The following is a 23038-nucleotide window of genomic DNA, read 5'->3' on the forward strand; positions in this document are numbered from 1 at the left end:
ATCTACAGGAAAGAAAGAAAGTGCTTTCCAAGTCTTTTCTCAAAAACCCACAAGTTTATCAGCCACCACAGGCTACAGACACCCAAGTACCAAAGGTGTACAGACAAGATTCTCCAACAATCCTTCCCTCGTTCTAGCTCTTCTTCCTGCAGCAATTCCTTTCCTTCCCTGTAAAGGCACTTTCTAAATTCTATATCCTTAAGCAGGGAAACACTTCCAGTTTTCCATCCCAACAAACAGAACAGTCCCACAAATACACAACATTCAGAAGGAATTTTAATTAACAAAATGGTCCAGGAAAGGGAAGGGAGAACCCAAAAAAAACAGGCCATCGCATTTGAGAGGTTGCATGTCAGTCACTAGGTATGCCTGCAAGCCCATGCACAGGAACCCATTTGGACCTTTGTCAGTGCAGAACTGTCTCAGCTTCCAGAACCACTTCTCTACTCCTTCCTTATATAGGCTAAATATTATATACATATATAAAAAAAATACAAACTTGAGTTTGTTATAAAGTGGCTTCTCTCTCTCTCTCCCCCTCCTATGCTTGCTTGGCACATGAATGCATGCAAAGCTAAGTAGGCTCTGAGGGCTGCACAAACAGCAGGTTTTGGCAACAAAAAAAAAATAAACACAGCTAAAATAGATAAGCAAGATTAAAAGCCACTGAATTGAAAACCATATATTTTTCCAATTGTATAGAATTAGAACTACAGCTACGACTTAAAACTGTAAGAGTCTGTCATCCTCTCTCCCAACTCATGTCAAAGTTCATAGCAGCATAACACGAGATTCCTCAGGAAACATCAAGCCAGTGTTCTCTGCTTCAGGAGTGAGTTCACAGGTCCAAGTTTAGTCTGTCCGAAGGATCATGGGGGGATGCTCACTGTCTTCATCCAATCTAAGTGAGTTGGTTTCATCTTCCAGGCAAGCTCCACCCACAGCACCCAGGTCATCTGTATAGGCTGGAGAGAAAGGAACAAGGAGTTGGGGAATCAGCAGCAACAAACTAAGGCTTGGATCCCGAGTGAATGAGTGGAGCTGAAGTACCAGGCATTACTTCAAATAGTTTCACTGCCACCCTATGTTTGTTTTTATCATGACTCTGTTTCATTACTCTGTTTCTCCAAGCCAAGAGCAGTTCATGATCAAAATTAAACTCCTCTGTGTGTGCAATGCATACTGGAGCTTTGGGCAGCTACTGTTTTCAGCCTCCACTGATGCAGTGCAGTGCAGACGTTGGCATGTGCTGACTGCCCTCCCTTTGCAGGGAGGTGCCAGATGTGGCAAAAGCTCCACTGACTTGGACAGCAGCAGCATTAACCAAGTTCTCATCCTCTTGATTTATGAGAGCAGTGAATCAGGCTAAAAGGTCACTGTTCCCATAAAGGAACAATAGCAGCATTTATTAACCTTTTATAAAAATTTTTTTTAGCAAAGGGAGCAGTGCTATAATTCAGATGCTTTGCACAAGGCCTGGGTGCAGAAGTGCCTCAAGAACCACATGGCAAATATTGAAACTATCACTACAGCCATCAACCACAACTCAAGCCAAAATTCTACCCAGAAAGCAGCAAAGACAAGTGGCCCATCTACAGAAAGCTACTGCACACCACGAGCGCTCCTTTCCTACTGCTCACCGAGGCTCCACCTCGCGCGTGCGGTTACGCAAAGCTCGGTGCGGCCGTGGACCAGCTCACGCAGCCATCCAGAAGGAAGCAACAGGCAGAGGTGCTCCCTGCCCCACTCCCAGCCTTCTCCTTACCATGCCTGCTGGGTGAGGAAGGCACGTATGTACCTTTAGTCACAGCGGCACTGTACGTCTGCGCTACCAAGGGCCGGTCGTGCGACGCAGACTCCAGAATTTCGTTGGCGGGCTCCATGCTGCCGTCGAGTCTGCCAGAACAGAGGGGTTAGCTGGAGGGGTGATCTGCCTGGGCACAAAGCAGCTTGAGCTGGCAGCTACAGCAACATATTTCATCTGGTGTGCAAGAATAATGTATGTGGAAATGCAACAGGAGGAACTTGGTGCCTCTATTCCAGAGGCCTGGCTAGAAAGCACCTGACAAGCCTCGGTATTTCTCTGAAGACTCATCAGCATCAGAATCTAAATCCTAGTAGCTCATAGCAGGAAAAGAAGACTCAAAACAAGACTGCATGATTAAAAAAACCCATCCCAATCAGCAATATTTTAAGTTATCTTGAGCTCTGTCACAACACAAACGGTTGCTTCTGACACAGACACCAGAAAGCCATTTAGAGAAAGTGTTAGAGCATTTCAGAGATTAACAACTTGGTAAAGGCTTCCCTCTATGAGGTTTCACTTCATCTTTAACCAGAGGTCATGTCTTCAAATGTTCAGATAAATGTATGATTTTTGACCATAATTGTAGGTTGACCAAAGCTGGAAACCTGAATTATCATCACGAGTTATTATCTTTAATTCCATGACTGATCAAGTAATTTGACTGTATTACTCTGGCTTTTCATGCCAACCCTTATTGAGAAACTGCATTGTCCTATTTCTCAAGTGTTGTACAGTACTATTACAGAACACCTGCCTGGCCTATATGCAGGGAAGTTTAATAAGGACAACAGCAGAGAGAGAACAGGGATAATTTCATAGGCCAGTTTCCCCTCTGTGAAGTCAGAGTAAGATCTTTCTCATGTTTGTAACCACTTCATTTATTGATGAAGAGGACGGTGTCACACGTTTCAAATTCTTGTTTAAGTAACTCAACTCAAAGTGCCAAGAGGAAACAGGAGCACAGAGAGGCAGCGATTGATCCCTCCCTGCACTGGGACAGGGCTCAGTTTCTGCTGGTAAAGCGGTGCTTGCTGTAGGGGATACCTGGAAGGAAGGCTCAGGGGGATTCTGAAATTACTCATTCATGTCAGAGGTCTGGAAAAAGATTACTTTGAAGAAATGAGCTGTTCTAAGTTAGATTTTTCCAGAACAAAACTAAGTTTGAGAAGAAACTGGATTTTGAGAGGAAATAAAATGCAACAGTTCTCAGCTAACATGGACTTACTTGTGCTGCTTCATTAGTGTGCACTCGCCTCCCTCCTGGGGGTCTAAGTTGTACATGTAGAGATACCCATCAGCAGCTCCCACCAGCAAACGAGGGATCTTCTGGATTCTAGAAAGGTTGAGAGCAGAAGTTATTTAATAACAGATTATTATATAAAAGATTATTAAATAACGTAAGAAAGCATGCTCTCCTCCCTTCCCATGATTTAATGTTTAGTCTAAGTCTCAGAGGGTTTTTCCAACCTAAATGATTCTATGACTTTAAGGCATTATTTTCCACACTTTAGCTCCTGGACAAGGAATGCTGTTAACAGTCAGAGCACCCAGGAAAGAGCTGTGTGTAAAAGATTTATAGCATAACCACATTTTGGGCTAACAGGATGCCACAGGAATCAAGCAATTACATATAACTCAGTAAAACAGATTCAGAAGTTACCATCCTGTTATCAAGCTTTGTGCACCTCCAGAGACAAATATTCTAACGGGAAGGATTTACTTATTTGAGAAATGTTACAAAGCTTAATTATTGCTTAAAGGGTGCTTTGAGATCAGAGGAGTGAGAGTACAGACATTAAGTCAATTTAGCATAAAAACTATAAAACCCCCACAAAGTAAGTTTACTACTGCTCAGCTTATTACTTTGGTAGCTGTGCCAAATGGGACCTGCCTTTGAGGAAGACAGAATAAAAGATTAGATTTAGTCTTCAAAATTAACTTTAATGAATGCTATGCTGTTTTAGAGACAAGAATTATATGAACTTGCTTTCAAAGACTTCTTTAATGGTTAGGCTGGATTGCCTAATTTTGCAATTCACTAACAACATACACCATCACTCCCCATAGCACTAATGGAAACAAATGCCATAAAAGCCCACGGGTCTGTTCTCAATATTCTTGCTTCAAAATTAAAAGACATCTTTAAACAACACTAAGAAATGGGCTATTCCTATCCATATATATCTAAATATTATGCCCTTTCCTCCTTCTCTCACAGGACTGAGAGGTGTTAGCTCTGCCACGTTGCTCTTAAACTGGAATGATCACAGGTGAGCAGTGCTCTGCTGCAGATGAAGCTGTGCAGCCTCTCCAGAGCCCAAAGAGCCCAGCAGGGTGGGCAGTGCAGGCTCCCTGCTGTACTCACGTGGCAAGTGCACAGATGTTTTTGTGCCCACAGAAGGGCAGACGGACTGTAGCAAAGGCTCTGCCCTGGTTGAACATCTCTGTCACTTGAGAGGGCAGGTAGCTCGTGGAGGCCATCAGCACTTTTCCAAAGTAACCTGTCCAGGTTGTAGGCTCTTCCTGAGGTCTACAAGTCAGAAGAGAAAAGTCACCCACTTTGCCTTCATCTTAGAGAGAAAAGTGTGTAAACACTTGAAAACATTTTATTTTAAAAGATATTAAGCAGTTATTTATCTTCAGAAATAATTAATACTAATTCAGAAAGAACTAATTGAGAATTCTACCACACTTCATTTATACAACAGGACAAAATGTGTCCTCCAATACCCTCAGCCTGTTATTTAAGCATGTTTGATTGTAAACTGATACTTCTGCATATAAGACTGCATTTTATAACATTCATTACACAAGAGCAGAATCTACTGGAAAGCATTATGCTTCAGGATTTTATTAATCTGTTTATCACTAAGCAAATCATTGTTTCCAATAACTTCCACTGAAATGGAATTAAGACTGTCCTCTCAAATCATAAATAGGAAGATTTTATAACCTGGTGTCTTTTAAAGCTCCCTGTATGCAGCTGGAAGGCATTGATGACATAGCTCTCCCCATATGGATGTCAGAGGAGGTGAAACAAACGTAACTGAAAATGTTAAAACTGCTCCACACTCCTCTGTGAAGGATGGCCAAGTTCTCTTTGGCAGAAAAACACCTTTTCTACTCAGTGGGAGAACAGTACACAGCTCAGCTGCAGTTGCTGATTCATAAGTGACTTCTTATGCCCTTTACTTTACAGTAGAAGTTCAAAAGAAGTCTGTCCACACTTTTGAGAACTCATTCTGTTGAGTACAGAACTTTTAATCCTTTTCCTTGAAAAATTCTAAGGCACCTTTGAAACCTACTTTTCTTTCACAGTCTCAAGTTTGAAGATATGCACCGTCTCTGTGTTACTGGATGCAGACAGAAACATGCCATCCATGCTGAAAGCCAATGAACAGATGCTCACACACCTGGCAAAAAAGAAAAAAGAGAAGAAACACAAGAAAGTCAAACTATTTGGCTTAGTTAAGAAGATTTCTAAAGTCATCACTACTTTGCAAGTAACAAAAAACACCCTTCCATTAGCATTCTGAATTCTCTGATAATTTCTTGAAGCTATTCAAGCATAAGACTAAAGATGCTCAGCTCTGATGTTTACCAGATATGGGATCAATTAGTAACCATCTGAACTCAGTGTTACCCTGTATAAAGTACAGCAGAAGCAGAGTTACTGCTGCCACAAACCACAACACCACTGCACAATGGCTATCACTGGCCACAGCATTAGAAGGATTTAGAAGAGAGTAAGAATATTAGATGTACTGCCTCCAATTTCCATAAGAATACAATATATCCTGCAAAAGGTGGCCCACTTCAAACAAGTTCCCTCACCAATAAATTTTAAAAGGCAAGAGGGAGTACAATTCTGACAGGATTGATTTATAGAATAGTCAAGTCCAAAGGAAGGAAATTGGAAAACATTCAAGCTGAAAGTGTTATAAGCATACATGCAGGGATGAATGAAGATGAAAACAGGCAAAAAAAATCAGGATGCCAGCTCAATTGCTGAACATACTGGAAATCAACCATAAGGAATGAGGATCAGGTAATTAACCCAGCTGAACTTTACCTCTTCACTCCCCTTCGGAATTCAAAGAGTTTCTGTCCCTCTGGAATGGAAAACACTCTTATTACTGTCCCCTGCAAAGAAAAAACCAGAAACAGATAATTTTCCATTTCAAGTTCATTCATTATTACTAGCTCTAGTGAGCACAATCAGAAGCAGCAAACCACTTTGCTGTTAACTCATTGCTGTGATGCAGCCCAGATACTACATGAAGTATTTATGGAGCTTGTTTTGTAGGATGTGTTTGAAGAGTACAGAAACAAGAGGTGGGAGCTACTAATGCAGAGAACAAGCTGTGCATCAAAACCAGCCCTTCTTATCATATTTGATCATGAAAAACCAGCACACTAGACAAGTACCACGAGTGCAATCACTTGGATGTCTTTGTGCCTTTATCAGGTGCAATCAGTTATACCTTTATAGTCTAAGCTTATTACTCAAAGAGCAGAGGCTTCAGACTCTCTAATTTACACACATTACATGAACAATTTGTCATCACATGCCAAAGACTAGCAAGGTATTTCTCTCTATCTGGATTTTAACTGTCTTGTTTTCATTAGGAAGACAGCATCAAAACAAGACAACTAATTCCTATTAAGTATCCTGCACTAAAGGGAGAAACACTCAGAGGACTGCCCTAATTACAGCCAGATTAAAATGTTTTATTTAAATAACCCTATTATCCAACATTTCACAGCATGGAAATTGTGTCAAATATCATTAACAGATCTTAACTTAGATTTCCCATTTTAACTGTAAGCCTTCTTTCCTGGCACTTGCACATGGAACTGTGCACACTTAAAATACTTAATGACAAATTTGATTTTTATCGCTGTTAGCAAGGCAATCAAAAGCTCCCTTACCTTTTCTGAGGCTGTGGCAAGTTTAGTACCACTTGCATCAAATGCCAAAGCAGCCAAGGGACTATCATGAGCTGGGATCATATTGGCAGCTCTCTGCAGTGAATCAATAAAAGAGAACGTTAGAACAGTACAGGTTAAAAGCTGCATGTGACTGCATATTTAAGCACATTCAAGACAAACACAGTTCTTAATTTCTGGACAACAGCTTCAATATTTTTTTCAGTAACTAAGTACATGAAATTATCACTGAAGCATATACATAGAGAGTACAAGCAGCAGAAAGACAATTCAAATAGAAATTACTTGGTTCCACCCATATGCCCAATTCTACTAAATCAAATCTAGTATCAGCACTTGTATTTTCTTTGCTGATATTCTGTGAAGCAAGAGATGCTGCAAACTGTTCCACAGAAACCTAAGTGTCCAGTAATTCCTCTCTGTGCAAGTTAAGTGCATTTTCAAAACCTGCATATTTAGCAGTGGAAACAGCATTCAAAGATTCTTACCAGATTGATGGTGTCAAAGACTTGTACTTCTCCAATAGTTGCACTTCCTGGATAAGCCAGGTAGCAATTATCATTGTTTATTGATAAAGCACACAACCCTAGAAAGGATGCAGAAACAGAATTAGAAACAGGAAAATTCCAGGACTTATGCAGTAAAACTTCCTGATTCTGTGCTTGAATGTCACAAAACTCAAATTTTCAAGAGAAATAGAAACAAAGATAAGTAATCTCAGAGTTAACCTGCAATATATGCTACTATTTAGCATAAGTCTGTTTAATATAATGCAGAAAAGGAATCATACCAAGAGAGTTACAATAACTGATTAAACAGTAGAACCTCCCATGTCTGCCATGACTCCTAAAGCATTAACCTGACAAAGTCTTTAACTACACCAAGTGCTGTCAAAATCCAGCTTTTATCTCTCCTGTTTTTTTCCTAACATTTCAACACATCCACTCCAGGAGACCAAATAACTGGGAAGATGCAGTTTAGGGCAGAGTCTGCTACTTGTTCTCAGCTGGATCCAACATGTAGGCTTTCAGACAACACTCATATTTGTTATTGTATTTGAAAGCAGAATTTACAGCACCACAGCTCCCTGTAGAGATCCTCATACACTGACACAGAAAGCATTTTTCAGAGTTCTGCTGATTCTACCATCACATTTACCTGCAGGATTGGGAGGTGTCTCCCTGATTGTATGTAATACCTTCATGTCTCGTATGTTGTGGATATAAAGAGACTCTTCCAGACATACTATCAGCCTCTAGAAAAGGGAAAGAGGACAAAATGGTGATGTGGAAATGGAGTTCATATGGATTTACCAATCCTAAAAAAACTCTATCCCAAAATGCAATAGGTGGGGACAACTTCTCTTCCAATAGAGAAGTTGTACCCACTTGATGGGGAGAAGTAAGAATCTGACACAAGATACACAAGATCCAGCTCCTGACACAAACACTGCACCCCACTTCCCTCAACCTCACCAGTGCAAACTGAAAACATTCCCATTACTAGTTTAAGTCAGCAAGCCAGAAACCTTCACTTAATTTTTATTCTGAACCAATTTACATGTGGAAATAATGGAAAGTACTTTCTGCTTTTGCTAAACAGAGAAAACAGACAAGACTTTTTAACCATTCATAAAGCCTATAACTTAGTCATAATCATTTGTGAATGGCCTTTTCTTTAAACTAAGTTCTTCATCATCTCATTTACTTTGCAGACTACATGTGGATGACTAATTAGACATTACTAATTTTACACTAACTCCCTGTGCCAGAAATCAAATTACCCACTCTTTCTCTCATGACTTTAAACAGGAAACCCCTCCTCCCACGCTCATTTTTTGGGGGCAAAGTCAGACATTAAGGTTTTCTCCTCCAGATGCCACTCTCTCTAGTTTGAATGAACTGGTTAAAGACAGAGAAGTCTGTACTTGCTGAAGAGCCTACTAATGATTTAGTCATATAGCAAACTATGCTTCCAGGTGCTTAAAAATTCACCAGTTGCGTGACAAGTTTTAGATTTTATTTTTTGAGAGGAATTCAGCAAGCAGCACTTGCAACCATAACAATTAAATAGATAACTTTAAATTTTGACCTGAAGAGAAAATGTCAGTCTCACATACTTTCAGATTAGGATGAAAGGATGATTCACACTGGGAGGGACCTCAGGAGGTCTCTAGTCCAACCTCCTACTCAAAGCATGCCCAGCTTACTCAGGGTATTTCCCCAAGTAAATATATAAACACAGAAGCAAAAATACTTAACCAAATAGAAGCACTGAGATGCCATACACAAGGCACACTTGGAAAAGCACTACTAAATTTCAAATAGCAATTCTGTCACTAAATGAAGGGTTAGTGTAAGATCCACAACCCCTTTTCCCACATTTCCACCTAGGTAGAATCATTACTCACCTGTCTATTGAGTTTGACAGCCAAGATGGTGTTGGAGTAACTGTAGTTGCAAATCTCTGTCCCCTTCTTAAAGTGACAAACTTTGAGCTTGCGTGGAGCTTTAAGGCTAACTATGGCCACCAGACTGCTGGAGAAGAGCCTCTCCACAATGCACACATCTTCTGTGTCAGCTGAGCAATCACAGGAACGAGGGAAAAATACAGAGGGACATTTCAGGGGAGAAGAATGATGCACATCAACAGGAAATATTGTCTAAGCAAATCACAAAATCGTAGATTCAGTCTATGTAAAAATACAGTTTAACACCACAAACATTCTGCCACGACAGCTCAGAGTCAAGGTGGGATAGGCTGTTAAAACAGAAAATCTACACAGTGAGTGATGATTTCCAAAGATTTCCTCCCCCTTTCCCAAGGCGACACACAAGTTGATGTTTCAGAGCAGTGTCTACTCCCCATGTCCAGAATCCACCAGAAAAAATCCCAAAGATACAAAACCCAGAAAATTGTAAAATTCCAGAATTTTACAGTCTTCTTTTATCTCTGCAGAAATCTAGGAAAGCAAACAGGTTTTGGGCTTTTTTTCTGTGCATGTTTGGGTTTTCTTTTTAAAGCTGTATTATGCTTGAAAGGGTTTCTGATGACCCAAACCCTTGGCATTTCCATTTACCCCTCTATGAAGAAATAAAGGTTACAGAACTCAGAGAAGCTGGTGAAACTCATTTGCCACAAGACTGCTGCAGCCACCAATTAGCATTTCCACACACACCATCTTTCCTGACAGACCCTAAAAGCAATTTGTGCAGGAACCACTGGTGCCCAGCATTCATGCAGAGCCATAAAACATCAGATTTGCCAAATGTTTCTGCTATGGGAGCACTGAAAGCAAAGGAGGAAGGAACACAAATCCCTGTGTGAGGAGACAGCAGGAGGGGGGAGAGTCCAGGATCTCTGGCAAAGATGATTTCAGAGCATTTGATCACAGCACAGCACTGGACCATGCTGGCAGGAGGCCAAGTCCCACCACCAGTTGTCCTGGCATCTCCATCCCATAAACTCCTTTCCAAAACCCCAGGAACACAGTGGACACATTTTTCAGGGCAGTGAGAAGCTGCAGAGAGTTTTACAATGCTCTGCAGCTCTTTCACAGCCACTGGCTACACCTGCCCTTTGATTACAGAACCCAATCAAGACAAGTGACTCGAGCCTTTGGCCTCGATCCATCAAAACAAATTTTTCAGGAGTCAGCTTCTGGATTAGCTCAATGCTTAACACATTCCAAACCATAAAACTGCCAGTAAAAAAACAACAACAACAAAAAAAAACCAACCCAAAAGAGCTTGTTTCTGAAGGCTTCTGTTTTGGCCAAGAGAAACATTAAGTAATTAATTTGCACTGTTCCCATCAGCAGTGAGAGAAATTCCATGAAAAAATTTCTGTTCAACATTCTCAGTATATGAGAATGTGCCATCAGTGTGGGACACAAAAGCTTTCCAAGTGCTTTTTCTGGGCAGTTATTTCAAGAAAATGAACACAAAATATTTAATGTCCTACTTTTTTTTTTTTTTTTTTGAGAGAAACAGCCTAGTTATGAAAAAGGAGCAGGTTTACACTCTGCATTTTCAGTACCCCATGCTACATAATTGACTTTTATCTACATCTTGTATTTAATATGGTACTTTTCCAGAGAAGACATAACAGCTCACAGAGGCTTTGAAAATTCAATTTTCTCATGCAACAGGGATAATGCATTTTAGTAATTACTTTGTTTTCAAGGAATTGTTCTCCATTTTTCTGATACTACACAAAACATGAAAAAGAAATACAAAAATCTGCTTCAATAAATGCATGCAGAGACTTTGAAATGCAGAGGTCCATGTTCCTTGAATAAGAGTAGCTACATAAAAGACTCTCAAATATTTTACAGGATGGGTTATCAGCTTTCCATCTAAGCCTGGAGTCCTTCAAAATGGTGACATCCTTTTACAAGAGTCAGAAGACCAGCACTCAGAGACCCAAACCCCACAGTCTGACTGCTCCCAGCTCCAGGGTGGGCACAGCTTCTTTCCCCATCCAGGGATGAGTGTGCAGAAACAGCTTCTGGGATTTCTCATCCTCCCAGGCAGGCAGAACTGGTATTTCAGAAGGGGAACAGCAGCAGGGATTCATATGGAAATAGTGCTGTCCTATGCTGCACTGATGGGAAGGGAAGGGACTCAGGGAAGAGCACAACTAAAATTTCAATAAGCCAAATGCCTCAAAGGTATTGATAATCCTTCAGTCTCACCATACAAAGACTATAATACAGACAGTTACCTTTAAAGAAAGGCTTTGTGATGGGCATTTAATTAAATTCACTTTAAAATACAGGATGCACCTCTGCTCCTTTGTCTTCCTTGAACAGGAAGAAGAGATAAAATCTCCTCACAGCTGCCAAGTCATTTATGCTTCCCAACAGCAACCATTCAAGAGGGCACCAGGCTATACTGGCCATCCTATGTTCAGCTGACCTGAATTAATCACATGCTTAGCAGCAATAAAGCCCTATAGCAATGCTGTTACTCAGGGTTTTTTTTGTTTTTTTTTTTTTTTCTATTAGTATTATCTCCTTTACACCACACAACTGAGCATTGCCAGAAACTCAGATTCAAAACAGAGTAAGAACAAAAAGAACTGCAAAACAAATTAAGTATCAGCAGCGAGGGGAGAACAAGCAAATACATAACAAGATTAGTTTCATAAACACAAGCATGTAGCATCACAGACAAGAGCTGGTTAGAGCCAGCTAGATTATGATCAGCTGTGCCTTTATTCCATTTTTAATCCAAGAACATGAGCATGTTAGAAGCATTCATTAAGCCTTAAAGCACCCTCCAATCTAATGCTTGTTTTTACAGTGGGATCAACTGCTCAAGGAGTCAGATTTGCAGTCACAGCAAAGTCAGTGATGGGAGCAGCAAAATCTCCCTTTTTTTTTTGTATTTCTCTCAAGCACAAGACAGCTGAGGCATATTCTGCAGTTTAGTTTTAACACCTACACAAGAGTTGTCAGATCAATCTTCCAGAAGAGAAGGAGGGGTCCTTAGCAGTGCTCACTCAACACAAGAAGTCTTTAGGCTCACTTAAACTAAACTGGGAAGTGGGAGGCACTGGGTTTGAGAGGCCTCATGACACCTTTCCTTGAGGAAAGGAGGTACCCAATGCACAGGAAGCCCTCCACCCTCATATCAAGTTTTAACAGGCGTGGTTTGCAAGTCCAAGACTGAAAATTATTTGACTCATACAAAGAAAATGAAGGCTTCTCAATATTTCTATCTGCTTTTAGCCAAGACTGTCTGGCTTCCACAGGCCAAACCACTGGATTTCTTGTAGTGAGAGGACAAAGAGTAATGGGCTAAAACTCATAGAGGGGAAATTCAGGTTCAGTTTATGGAAGAAATTCTTCCCTGTGAGGGTGGGGAGGCCCTGGCACAGGCTGCCCAGAGAAGCTGTGGCTGCCCCTGGATCCCTGGAAGTGTGCAAGGCCAGGTTGGATGGGGCTTGGAGCAACCTGGGATAGGGGAACTGCGTGATCTTTAAGGTCCTTTCCAACCCAAACCACTCTACTAAATGTTACCTCATACTCTGTGCTCAGCTTTCACACACTCAGAAAACTTAAAATTCCCAGGAGTTTAAGTCAACACAAAACCCAGAACAATCTGAAGACAAGACTGGAATTAGGTCAAAATTCCAACTCCAGCTGCTTTTATCAGCTTTTGCAAGATGTTGAACAAGGCACTTTGTCCAAGCTGTACTTTTTCTCTCAAGGACTACCCAGAAGATGCAGTCCTGCCCAGTGCAGCCAACCTCCCAGGACACTTTTCAGTGTCTTGTGTAACAGGGACTCATCTGCACTGAGCCTCCTGGGGTGACACAGGGACTCATCTGCACTGAATATCCTGGAGTGACACCAGGCCAGACCCTGGAAGTGCCTGGCATACTGCAGAGGTCAGGTACATAAACTCCACAGTAGAAAATGGAGTCCAAGCCACTTACTAACCAGTACAACCAGACCATGAGTCAAATAGGAAGATGTAGCTACAACACAATTTAATCCGACCACAGGAGCCTAATTTGAACCTCACAATTACTTCTCTCCATTGACTGTGTACAGAAGCCAGGCTGTCATCCCAGGTAATGGGTGATCTGAATCACACCCCATTTCCAAACTTAACATGCCACAGGGTCAGGTCACTTTGGGAATGGAGTCTGAGCACAGCTCTGTCATGGGATCCCACTGTAAGTGCTGACATCACAGCAACTGGAACCACCTGTTCACATGGAGTTTACAAGAAAGCAAGGATACTCAGGCATAGCACTCATAGCTGACCTATTAGCATCTCAAAAAAGGGCAGTCTGTGAACTGCTGACAGAACAGGGGACACCACTTCTCCCCCAGGCCTCCTCCATTTCACCTCAGATCCTACTCAACTGTGATCACTACTGAGAAGTTATGGGAATCTGAGTTATTCACCCTTTTGGATGAGCAAGCCTTGCAGCTATCATGTTAAAGAATAATTTTCTAACAGAAAATATTAGGATAAAAAAATAATTAAGGCTTTGTTTTCTTAATTGATAAGGTTATATTAGTACTTCCATGCCCCAACAGCCAGTGTAAAGACCCAAAAGACACTCTCTCACATGAGTAAATTATTATTTTTATACCCAGCTGCTATAAAACCTGGCTGGACATTATTAGAAAAGCAGAGTTCTCACCTACTAGCAAATTTTGTACCATACCAGCTAAATTTAAATACAGAACATTGATTCACACTTTTACCCTGTCTGCAATTACCGTTTTGTATTTGTGTGATATTTACACTTAAGGTTCCTTTTATGCCAATTTCAAATAACCTGTGAAAAAGTGAAACATTTCTTATTCTTCTCACATTAAACCAACTAAAGGGATTAAAAAAAAAGAAAAAAAAAAAAGAAAAAGATACTCACTGCATTCATAGATCTGCTCTAATTTGTCCACAGAAGAAAGAGAGAAGAATTTGTAGCCTGATTTACTGCCAACTGCAAGGGACCTGCAAAAGAAACAAGCCAGTCAGGAACATCAACTCCATCAGCCGTGATTACCCTTGGACAGATTCTTACCCAGTTCTAAACCTCCAGCTGGGTTAGCTCAGTAAGGAAAGTGATAAAAAGTTTGTGCAAAAAAGCCATAACAGACACAGACAGCTTCCTCAATACTGATTAGACCAAACAGCTTCAGAATTACAGAATTTGGGTGTGGAATTCTGCTTCACATTTGTGAAATGAGAGTTCACAGCCTAAAGTAAAGCTACTGCCCAACTCTCACCGGTGATTTCTTCACACAGGCTAAAAGCTTTAGTGTGGAGAGAAGATGATGACTTGAATAATGTAATGCAAACCAATTACATCATTGCCTCATCATTAGAGGTGACCTCCAGGACCTTTCAAACTGGGCTGTCTGGGGATTTTTGTTCTTTACAGTGTAACCGTCCCCAAGCATCCCAGAAGAGTTTTCATATTAAAAAAAAAAAACTAATTAAAGACTGCCAACTCTCATTTTCTCTGGCTTTACATGATGATGTTCTAGCACCCCCACTGTCAGGTCTCAGTCTTACAAATACTCACAGTGAATCTTTGATCAGAGGCACCCTCCAAAAAGTGCTAGGGACTGATGTTAAACAGATTGAACAATAGCAGAACATTCAAAAACTGACTAAAACCCCTTCTTTCCTCCATTACTCAATTTTCACACTTAGCTCACAGACCATTTAATTGCTTTTCCAGACAGAGTCAAGGGCAGGTCTTAAATTTTAAGCTAGAAAACCCTTTAGCCTGTCTTGCAGGTCTTTACACATCAAGGCAGCAGACAATGGCTCATTCTTGTCTCCCCTCCCCATCTGGAGGATGATTTTATGTCACAGATAAAGAAAATTAACAGTCAATACAGTTTTACAGAAGTGCATTAGTATGCTTATAGTTCATATATTTTTTACTGCCAAGAGGCATGGAGGAAAATTCCAATAAAATCCATTTTGATCCCCTAAATTGTGGCAAGCCATTCAACACAGGGCTGCAATCCAACCATGCCAGTCAGGCTGCCAAAAATTCCTTTTTGAACTCAGCAAGATGATTCTCTACAGTTCAGATGCACTGACAATTAATACAGCATTTGGAATACAATGAAGATTCCTAGATTTCATGTTCTTTCTGTATTTTCACTTGTGGCTCCAAAGTGAGTCTTTTTTAAATTTCAGCATACCCAGATTAAAAATTGCTGCTCATATAGTTCACCCTCTGAAATTAAGCTACAAAATCAACTTCTGTCGGATGGTATGACCTTTTCTTCTAGAAGAAAATACAGCTGGCACAATCTGGTTAGGAAATTATGTTTGAGAAGGTTTAAACCTTCAAATTAAAACATGAACCATGCAAGCAAGAGATTCAATTCCACACATTCAATAACCAAGATATTAAAAAAGCATATTAGGCTTAAAGATAGAGAAGCAATCATAAAACAAAATTTTGTTGCTGCTCCTCTAAGTCACCCTAGAAATACTGAATTTAATTTTCCTTCAGACAAAATCAGTATGTTCAGCAGTCTCCATCTGATTAATCATCAAAGACACTTGAGTGGTTTTGCTGTACAACCCAACAAAAACTCACATTATGAGAAAAAAAAACCCTGAAACTTTAACTTGATAAAACAAAGCATTGAGTCAGCTTTTCTTATGTCATCTACTGCTTTCCTCAAAAGAAAGTTTCACAAAGAATGACACCAGAATTGTCACTTTGCAAAGATAAACAAGCACTCCACAGAGTTAAAAATAAGTGGAGTCACAAGACTCCTTGCAATATAAACGATCCACAAAAGACACAGGATGATTTCCTCACCCAGAACCCCACCAGCAGCTATTTGTATTTCTAGGCAGAACTGATTCCTGAATTGTCCTTACAGCCTTAAACACAGAATACTGCTGAATCACTGTTTTACTGACAGCATCTCTGAAAGCAGCAAGGAAACCAAATTTTCTTGCCCTACGACTATACCTCATTCAAATGAGCTGCAGACAATGGCAAACATGAATTGTGTACATGATAAAAATCATTAGACTGAGCAGAATCCAAAATGCAGAAGCATAGAATGGACCTTTCCATCCATGACAACTGGTTTTTGTTATTTATTTCAGGATTGAGGAGATGGAAGTCACAAATTATTTGTTTACACAAAGCAGTTCAAGTCAAGATAATTAAACCCATTTCAGTGTACAAGTGTAACTGCAAAATAACCCCTTTTTCTTCTGGAACAGCAGTCTTGCTTTTGGAGAGTTTGCTTTGTTAGTTTGGTTTTTTTTTTTAATGCATTCTTAAATTACTTCTTATGAAACTACTGGAAAAAGGCTTTTTATATGTAATAAGAACCCACTAGGCTGAATTATACCAGCATAATCACAGTGATTTAAATCTCCCATCTTCCCCTATACTGATATTACACTTAAGCCCTTAAGATCCACAGCCATCTAAATGGCCAAATCCACAAAACAAGGACCTAGCCAAAATTACCTCACCTCTGCAAAAATGTGCAAGCATATGGGGAGGAAATATGATCAATAAGCCATTCAGCTGCTGCTCAGATAGACAGTGGCCAGCAAGAAGCTGCTGTGGTTTATTAGAAGCTCCTTTTACAGCATAGGTGTTATGCTTTATAATCACTGATTTTCAGAAGCTGATGAGAGACTGAAATTGAAAATAAAATAAATATTCTCTAAAATGGCTTTTTTTCCTAACATTATGCTATACACATGGGGGTTTTAGCTCTATTATGTGCAGCCTCTATTACACACTTTAGACTGTAGGCTCTGAGCTATTTCATCATGAAGCTTGTCTCCTCAGTACAAAATTATCAATATAGCCATGATTTATGGAACTGTGTTTATCCACTTTTTGCAGAGACAAAGCTGCAGACTCATCCAAGACTACATTAATCTTGATAGTATTTTCAAGAGTGACTACCATAAATAATTAAAACTATCCTCATCAAGCAAACAGTGCTGGGAGATTTCACACATTCACTGGAAGATGCTGACACTCACTCTAAGTGCACTCACCTAAAGTGGGAAATCAGCTGCTTCAGTCTCTCTGGCTCTTTAAAAGGAACAAGTTTTTTCAGCTGGGTTAGAATCCTAAGGTTTGCTTTTGTTTCTTTAATATACATATAGAAGGAAGAAAACCAGTTTTTCCCTTTCCATATCACAGAGGACCTTAACTATTAATCAGAAATATTCTACATTAATCAGAAAGTTCCTAACAAGGGCAGCTCTCTCCAAGATTAAATCAATTGCAGCTGCAGCATAAACATGACTCTAAAAGTCATTACTGCTTTAAATAACTGGTTAATTAAGCCTACTTTCATTATGATACAGTCTCATTATACTAATGTTCCATCTCATTTCAAAACTAATGTAAATTTCCACAGACAAAACATTTTGGCTTATGATGAGGAGAGGGAAAATAATAATAATGAAAGACAAATCAATGAAGGCATAAGAATTGCTAAGGAATTACTAAGGAAATGTACCTTGCTTTATTTCCCCCTCCAAAATATCTGCTGTAACATCTCATGGGCATGTCTTAATATCAAAGGTCATTATTTTGGAAAAGAGATACAGAACTTCATACATTCAGTGTTTTTGTCAGCAACATTCTGACAACCCACAGGAGATTTTCCCATTATTCTTGTATTAAAAGAAAACTCCAACTTAAATCTGCTACAGCAAAAGGAGACCACACCTGCTCATCACTTCACATGCAGGCTGGGACAACAGAAAGCCCATAATTATAATCCAAATAAATATCACTATCCTTGGGCCAAATCCCATCCAAATGGTCACACACTGAGAACAGTTCCTCTGGCCAGCCCCCCTCAGCTGCTGTGCCCTGTGCAGCAACAGCAAGAAACACAACATACGCTGGTGTGCCTCAGCTTGTCTGTCTCAGCTATCCTCCCTGAGGGCAGGAGCTACGGGGCCGCTCTGTCCTTCCTTTTTTGGGTCTGGGCTTAGCTTTAAATTCTCCTTGGAATAGAGAGCTCTCCTGTCCTCAAGGATCACGGGTGAAGGACACCTGAACCTAGGAGAAACAAAGGCAGAGGAGTGAATGCTCAGCACCTAACCCTTGCTCCTCCCACCACAAGCAGTTTACTACAGAGATCCAAACATCACAGAATAGGGGAATGAGGATACAGCTTCTGGGACACAGCGTGCCAGGCGCATACAGAGACAGCAGCACTTGCTCAAAGTGTAGAATGAAACTGATTTATTTGGGAAATAAAGGGCAGAAATAAACTGGAAAGAAGAAACGCATGGGGTGATACATTTCATGTGTAACTCCACACATAAATGAACACAGAGCCTGAAGAAACCCTTGCCAATAAGGCACACACCAGTGTTTTCCTCACAAGTCCAAACACAAGGTTTCCTCTTCCCCTTTCATCAGAAGTTTGTTTTCAGAACTGCAGTGACTACTTTGTTTCCAAATGCTGTCCCACAATTAGTTATTTTAAAAAAAGATGACTAAAACTTCTCTATTCTGCCCACTTGCATTATTTCACAAGCTGTTTGGTTTGGTGGGGTTATTTTCTGTGGGTGGGGTGCAAACTGAATCTGAACACCATTTGTAAGCACTTCCAAAGAATACCTGTGCAACAGTTTAAATATTGAAAGTTTTAGCTATTATACAGATACATACAAGCTTTGGGATCTTGAAGTTATGCTTTGCTTAAAAAGTCACAAACTTCTAATCCATTAGCATTTCCCTTATGAGACCTAAAGCTTCTATGAGTTTGTGAGGTGTTTAATTTTTCATAAACCTATCTCTGCTCAGTTTTAGCAGTTTTCCCAGAAGTAATACAAACTGCACTTGGGCTTTTCTCCACTGTTCAAGATTTACAGCTGTAAAACCTACCTAGCACCGAGGCCACCCACAAGCTTCCACTGCCTGGTTTTGTTGGGACACCCAAATTCCAATGGGTTGCTCCACTTTGATCTGCAAGCTGGAGCTTCTGCCTCTCAATCAGGGAATGCCACTGATGCCAAGTTGTGCAATGATTGATTCACTGGGGAAAAGGGCTCAGTCCAAAACAAGCACACTAAGATCTTCTGAAAATACCCTTCTCTGGGTTTTTACTTAATGAAAACATTATATCAAAGAGAAGCCACAAAGCAACCGCTTCTGCTGCATTATAGGTGAAGTGTTTTCAGGCAGAGTTCCAGCCCCAGCCAGTAATTCAAAACTCTCATGTAAATAAAGCTTGGGGCAATGTGGCATAAACAGGCAAGACAACACTTGCAATAATGCAGATACTATTCCAAGAGACAATGTCCCTACACACAGCATCCATGAATGAATATTAGCCAAGTCTGGGAAAAGTGAGGGACAAAAAGCAGGATTGAGGAGATCTGCTTCAGCCACCAGGGATTGCAACAGCTGGGAAAAGCAGCAGCAACTTGTGTGATGACAACATTCTAACTACCAGCAATCCAATTTCCCAAGACTGAGAGCCACCATGAAGCTCATCTTCCTACAGGAGAGAGTATCTAATCACCAAATCTTCATAAAACAAAGAAAAGTTAGCTTGATACTTCTTTTCAGCAGCAACAAGCTCCATCTTCTCCTAAGACAAGGACCTGGCTCTGCTGTGCAGGCAAGCAGGACAGTTAAACCTGAGTGCAACTGGCACCTTATTAGGGTGAAGGTAAAAGCTTTAAATGTAGTAACAACAATGAGCCCATGTCATTTATTTTCCAGTTTTGTCTGTCAGCAATTTTTCTAATTACTGAAGCACCTTAAAGCATGATGTGAGCTCTACTGACTGGGCAGACATAAACAAAGCTTGCCTTTCATATACTGCCTGAAAGAATATACATTTGTTTACCTTGCCTGTCTGGAGAAGGGCTCCAGTTACCTGTAAAAGTTGAAAACAGGTGAGCTTTCTGAGGCCCAGCAGGGGAAAGTGCCTTTCCTAATAAGATCTTTTCAGCTCCTCTCACCTGGTGAACTGTGACCTCCTACATATATAAAATATATATGTGTGTATATATATATATATAGAGTATATAAAATAGTATATAGAATATGTAGTAGATATATTCTATATACTATAATACTATATATAGTATATATTTATAGTATACTATAAACTCAGCTGCCTTCTTGTTCCTCCACTCAAACAATAAACTAGGAGAGATCATGGGTGAGAAACAGGAGAAAAAAGTTAAATAAACTTCTGTTTAAAGAATGTACATAATCTCTAAATTCTACTCAGGAAGGAACTTGAATGCAACTTGGTTCTTTGGGCCACTTACCACATCAGAGAAGTGTTTCACTGAGAAGCTGCTCACAAAGGCATCTGCAAGACTGCTTTTATACTTACTACTTTTCTTGGGGAGTTTTATTCAAGACACTGTTGGTAAGAGATTATTCCACATCATCAACCACCTCATTTTATCTCAAATTAAGTAGCCTTTTAAATTACTCTCAGAATTTTGAGACAAAAATATGAACAGAAGCCTTTTGATATTTCTGTCATTCCTACATCAGATACCTGAATTCATAAATATTCAAAAATGACACAAAAGATCTAGTAACCCAAAACTTGGAATTGCAAATATCTGTGGGCCAGGTCAGTCTCACGTAAAAGACACATCACCAAAATTCTCAAGGTGATTTATTCATAAATCATATTTTTAAAAAATATATAATTTATTGACACAATGGATATTAGAATACCAAACACAAAAAAAACCCCACAAACCCAAACCAGCTATCAAAGAACATTTTTTGGTTATTTACAACAATGAAATAGGAAAAGTAGTGCAGTAGCACACCCAACTGAGGAATAAAATCATTGGCCAGGTGTCCCTTTTCTCTCCCTATAAACTCCAAGTCATAAAGGAATCACCTTTATGCTCCTTGAAGAAAGATTTCAAGTTGTACAAGCCAAAACCCACTTAGATAAGTTTATGTTGTATTTGCTTTCTTGTTATTTCTGCCTTGGTTTTGTTCTCAAGCCAATCTGCAACTCTTGTTGAGATTAAGTGTTTTTTTGGTCACAACTCAGGGATCTTTAGGTACATAAAGATCTCCACAAAGCTAAAGTGCAACTGAAAATGCAGAGCTGCCACACTGGAGAACAGAGCTGACCTTCAAAAACTTATATTTGATCCTTATAAACTGCAGAAGAAAGAGGTGACAAATCCCCTAGTTATTATGACTTGGGTTTTTTCCAGTATTAGGTAAAAAATGAATGGTAGCTGAGCAAAACTTGGGCATGTTTTATATTGATAGAATGAGCTCTATATGGCACTGAAAAAATGTCAAAAGCAGTTGCAAAGTCTCTGCCTTGAATCAATATAGGGATAATGATTTACTCCCAAACACACAGAGCACCACTGCTCCCCCATCATTTACCACAACTTATTTACTGCCAGAGCCTCTTGTCTCAAACCTATCCAGCTCCAATTGCCCATCTCTTCACCCCAGCAAAGCCTACAAAGGCAGAGTCTCTCCTGCTGTGATGAAACCGTGCCTGGCAGCCAGCAGAAATAACCTTCACAGCTCCCGTGTGCTACAGGAGCTGCTGACGACAGGAACAGATCTCCCTCGTGAGGACAAGATATCGCTGCTTGCAGAAAGAACGAGTTGTTAAAAACACAAACCCTCCACCACACACGTGGGCTACACTTTGTGATGCCAACCTGAGATCATTTCCTCTTACTCACTTCCTAAAACAAAACCCCTTTCTCGAGTACAAGCTTACTCCCTCCCCAGTTTCATTTCTCAGGTATTTAAGACAATCAAATTCTTCTTTAAATGAACTTTAGCGCTCCAATCCCAACTAATAGGGAGATCCTAAATTAAAAATACTGCTTTATAATACCCCATATAAAAACTAATATGCACTAATTGATCTAAATATGCTGCAGTGATTAAGTAATTTGTGAGACGTGCAGCTTGAGCCATCCCAAGCCCAAGGAAGTGCAGCTTCAAGGATCAGAGAAACGCCTGTTCTCTAAATCAAAACCAAAAGTAACACGGGCTCATAAAAACACCTTCAAGCCTAAGCCTCCCTGCTTCAACACAGCAGGTGCCAATAAAATAACTGTATGATAAGAAAACTGCAAGGAACTTTTGGGTGAAGTCTTTGCACGTCTGGGGTGCACATCAGGCCCTCCTAGGGCTGAACATCAGCGAGGAGCAGCAGGAGCCCTCCTTCCATCCCCTTCCCAGGAACAGCGAGCGATGCTCCCAAGCAGGAGCTCAACTTCCCCCGGGAGGGAGCGGCCACCAGGCTGCCACCACCCCCGAGCCGCGTGTCCCCGGCACGAGCGGCCTGTCCCTGTGTCTGTCCCCGCGGCTCTCCATGGAGCCGGAGGGCACCGGGGGCTGTTCCCGGCCCTCCTCCGTGCGGGGGACCCCGGCCCCGCTCCAGCCCCGAGGCCCCGGCACGGGCCGGCCCCATCGGCGCTCCCCGCCACGGGAAGGGGCGGCACCGGGGAGACCCCGGCGCGCTCTGCCCGCGGCCAGGCCCGCTCAGGGGCCCCCCAAGCCGCCTCAGGGCCCTCCCGGCCGCTGCCGCTTCCCGGCCCGGGCCCCCTCAGCCCGCCCCCCTCAGCCTCCCTTACGTGTTGTCCTGGTTGAAGTTAGCGAACAGCAGATGGCCGCTACCGGCGTCGCCGCTCTGCCCGGCCAAGTTCATGGCGGGACAGCCCTCGCCACCCCCGTCCGGCGGGGGGAGGACGAGGAAACACCTCCGGAAGGCTGCGCCCCTCAGCCGCGGCCCCCGCGGCCCCCGCGGCC

At 41.1% G+C, this 23038-nt stretch overlaps 1 protein-coding gene across 2 annotated transcripts; it reads right to left on the minus strand.

The window, feature by feature from the left end:
- Positions 1-254: 254 nt before the first annotated feature.
- Positions 255-23038, minus strand: WIPI2 (WD repeat domain, phosphoinositide interacting 2). 2 transcript variants are annotated; one of them, XM_058035556.1, is made up of 12 exons: positions 22864-23038; positions 14153-14235; positions 9168-9337; positions 7916-8012; positions 7246-7343; positions 6740-6832; positions 5880-5950; positions 5113-5220; positions 4173-4337; positions 3033-3140; positions 1799-1896; positions 255-965 (listed from the first exon to the last, which is right to left on the minus strand). In XM_058035556.1, exons 1-12 carry the CDS (start codon positions 22935-22937, stop codon positions 853-855), a joined length of 1278 nt encoding a protein of 425 aa, XP_057891539.1. In that variant the 5' UTR covers positions 22938-23038; the 3' UTR covers positions 255-852. The 2 variants fall into 2 exon arrangements, with proteins under 2 accessions (XP_057891539.1, XP_057891538.1); XM_058035555.1 differs by having other exon boundaries at positions 1766-1896.

Source organism: Melospiza georgiana, chromosome 16 (assembly GCF_028018845.1).
Source record: "Melospiza georgiana isolate bMelGeo1 chromosome 16, bMelGeo1.pri, whole genome shotgun sequence".
Lineage (NCBI taxonomy): Eukaryota > Metazoa > Chordata > Aves > Passeriformes > Passerellidae > Melospiza > Melospiza georgiana.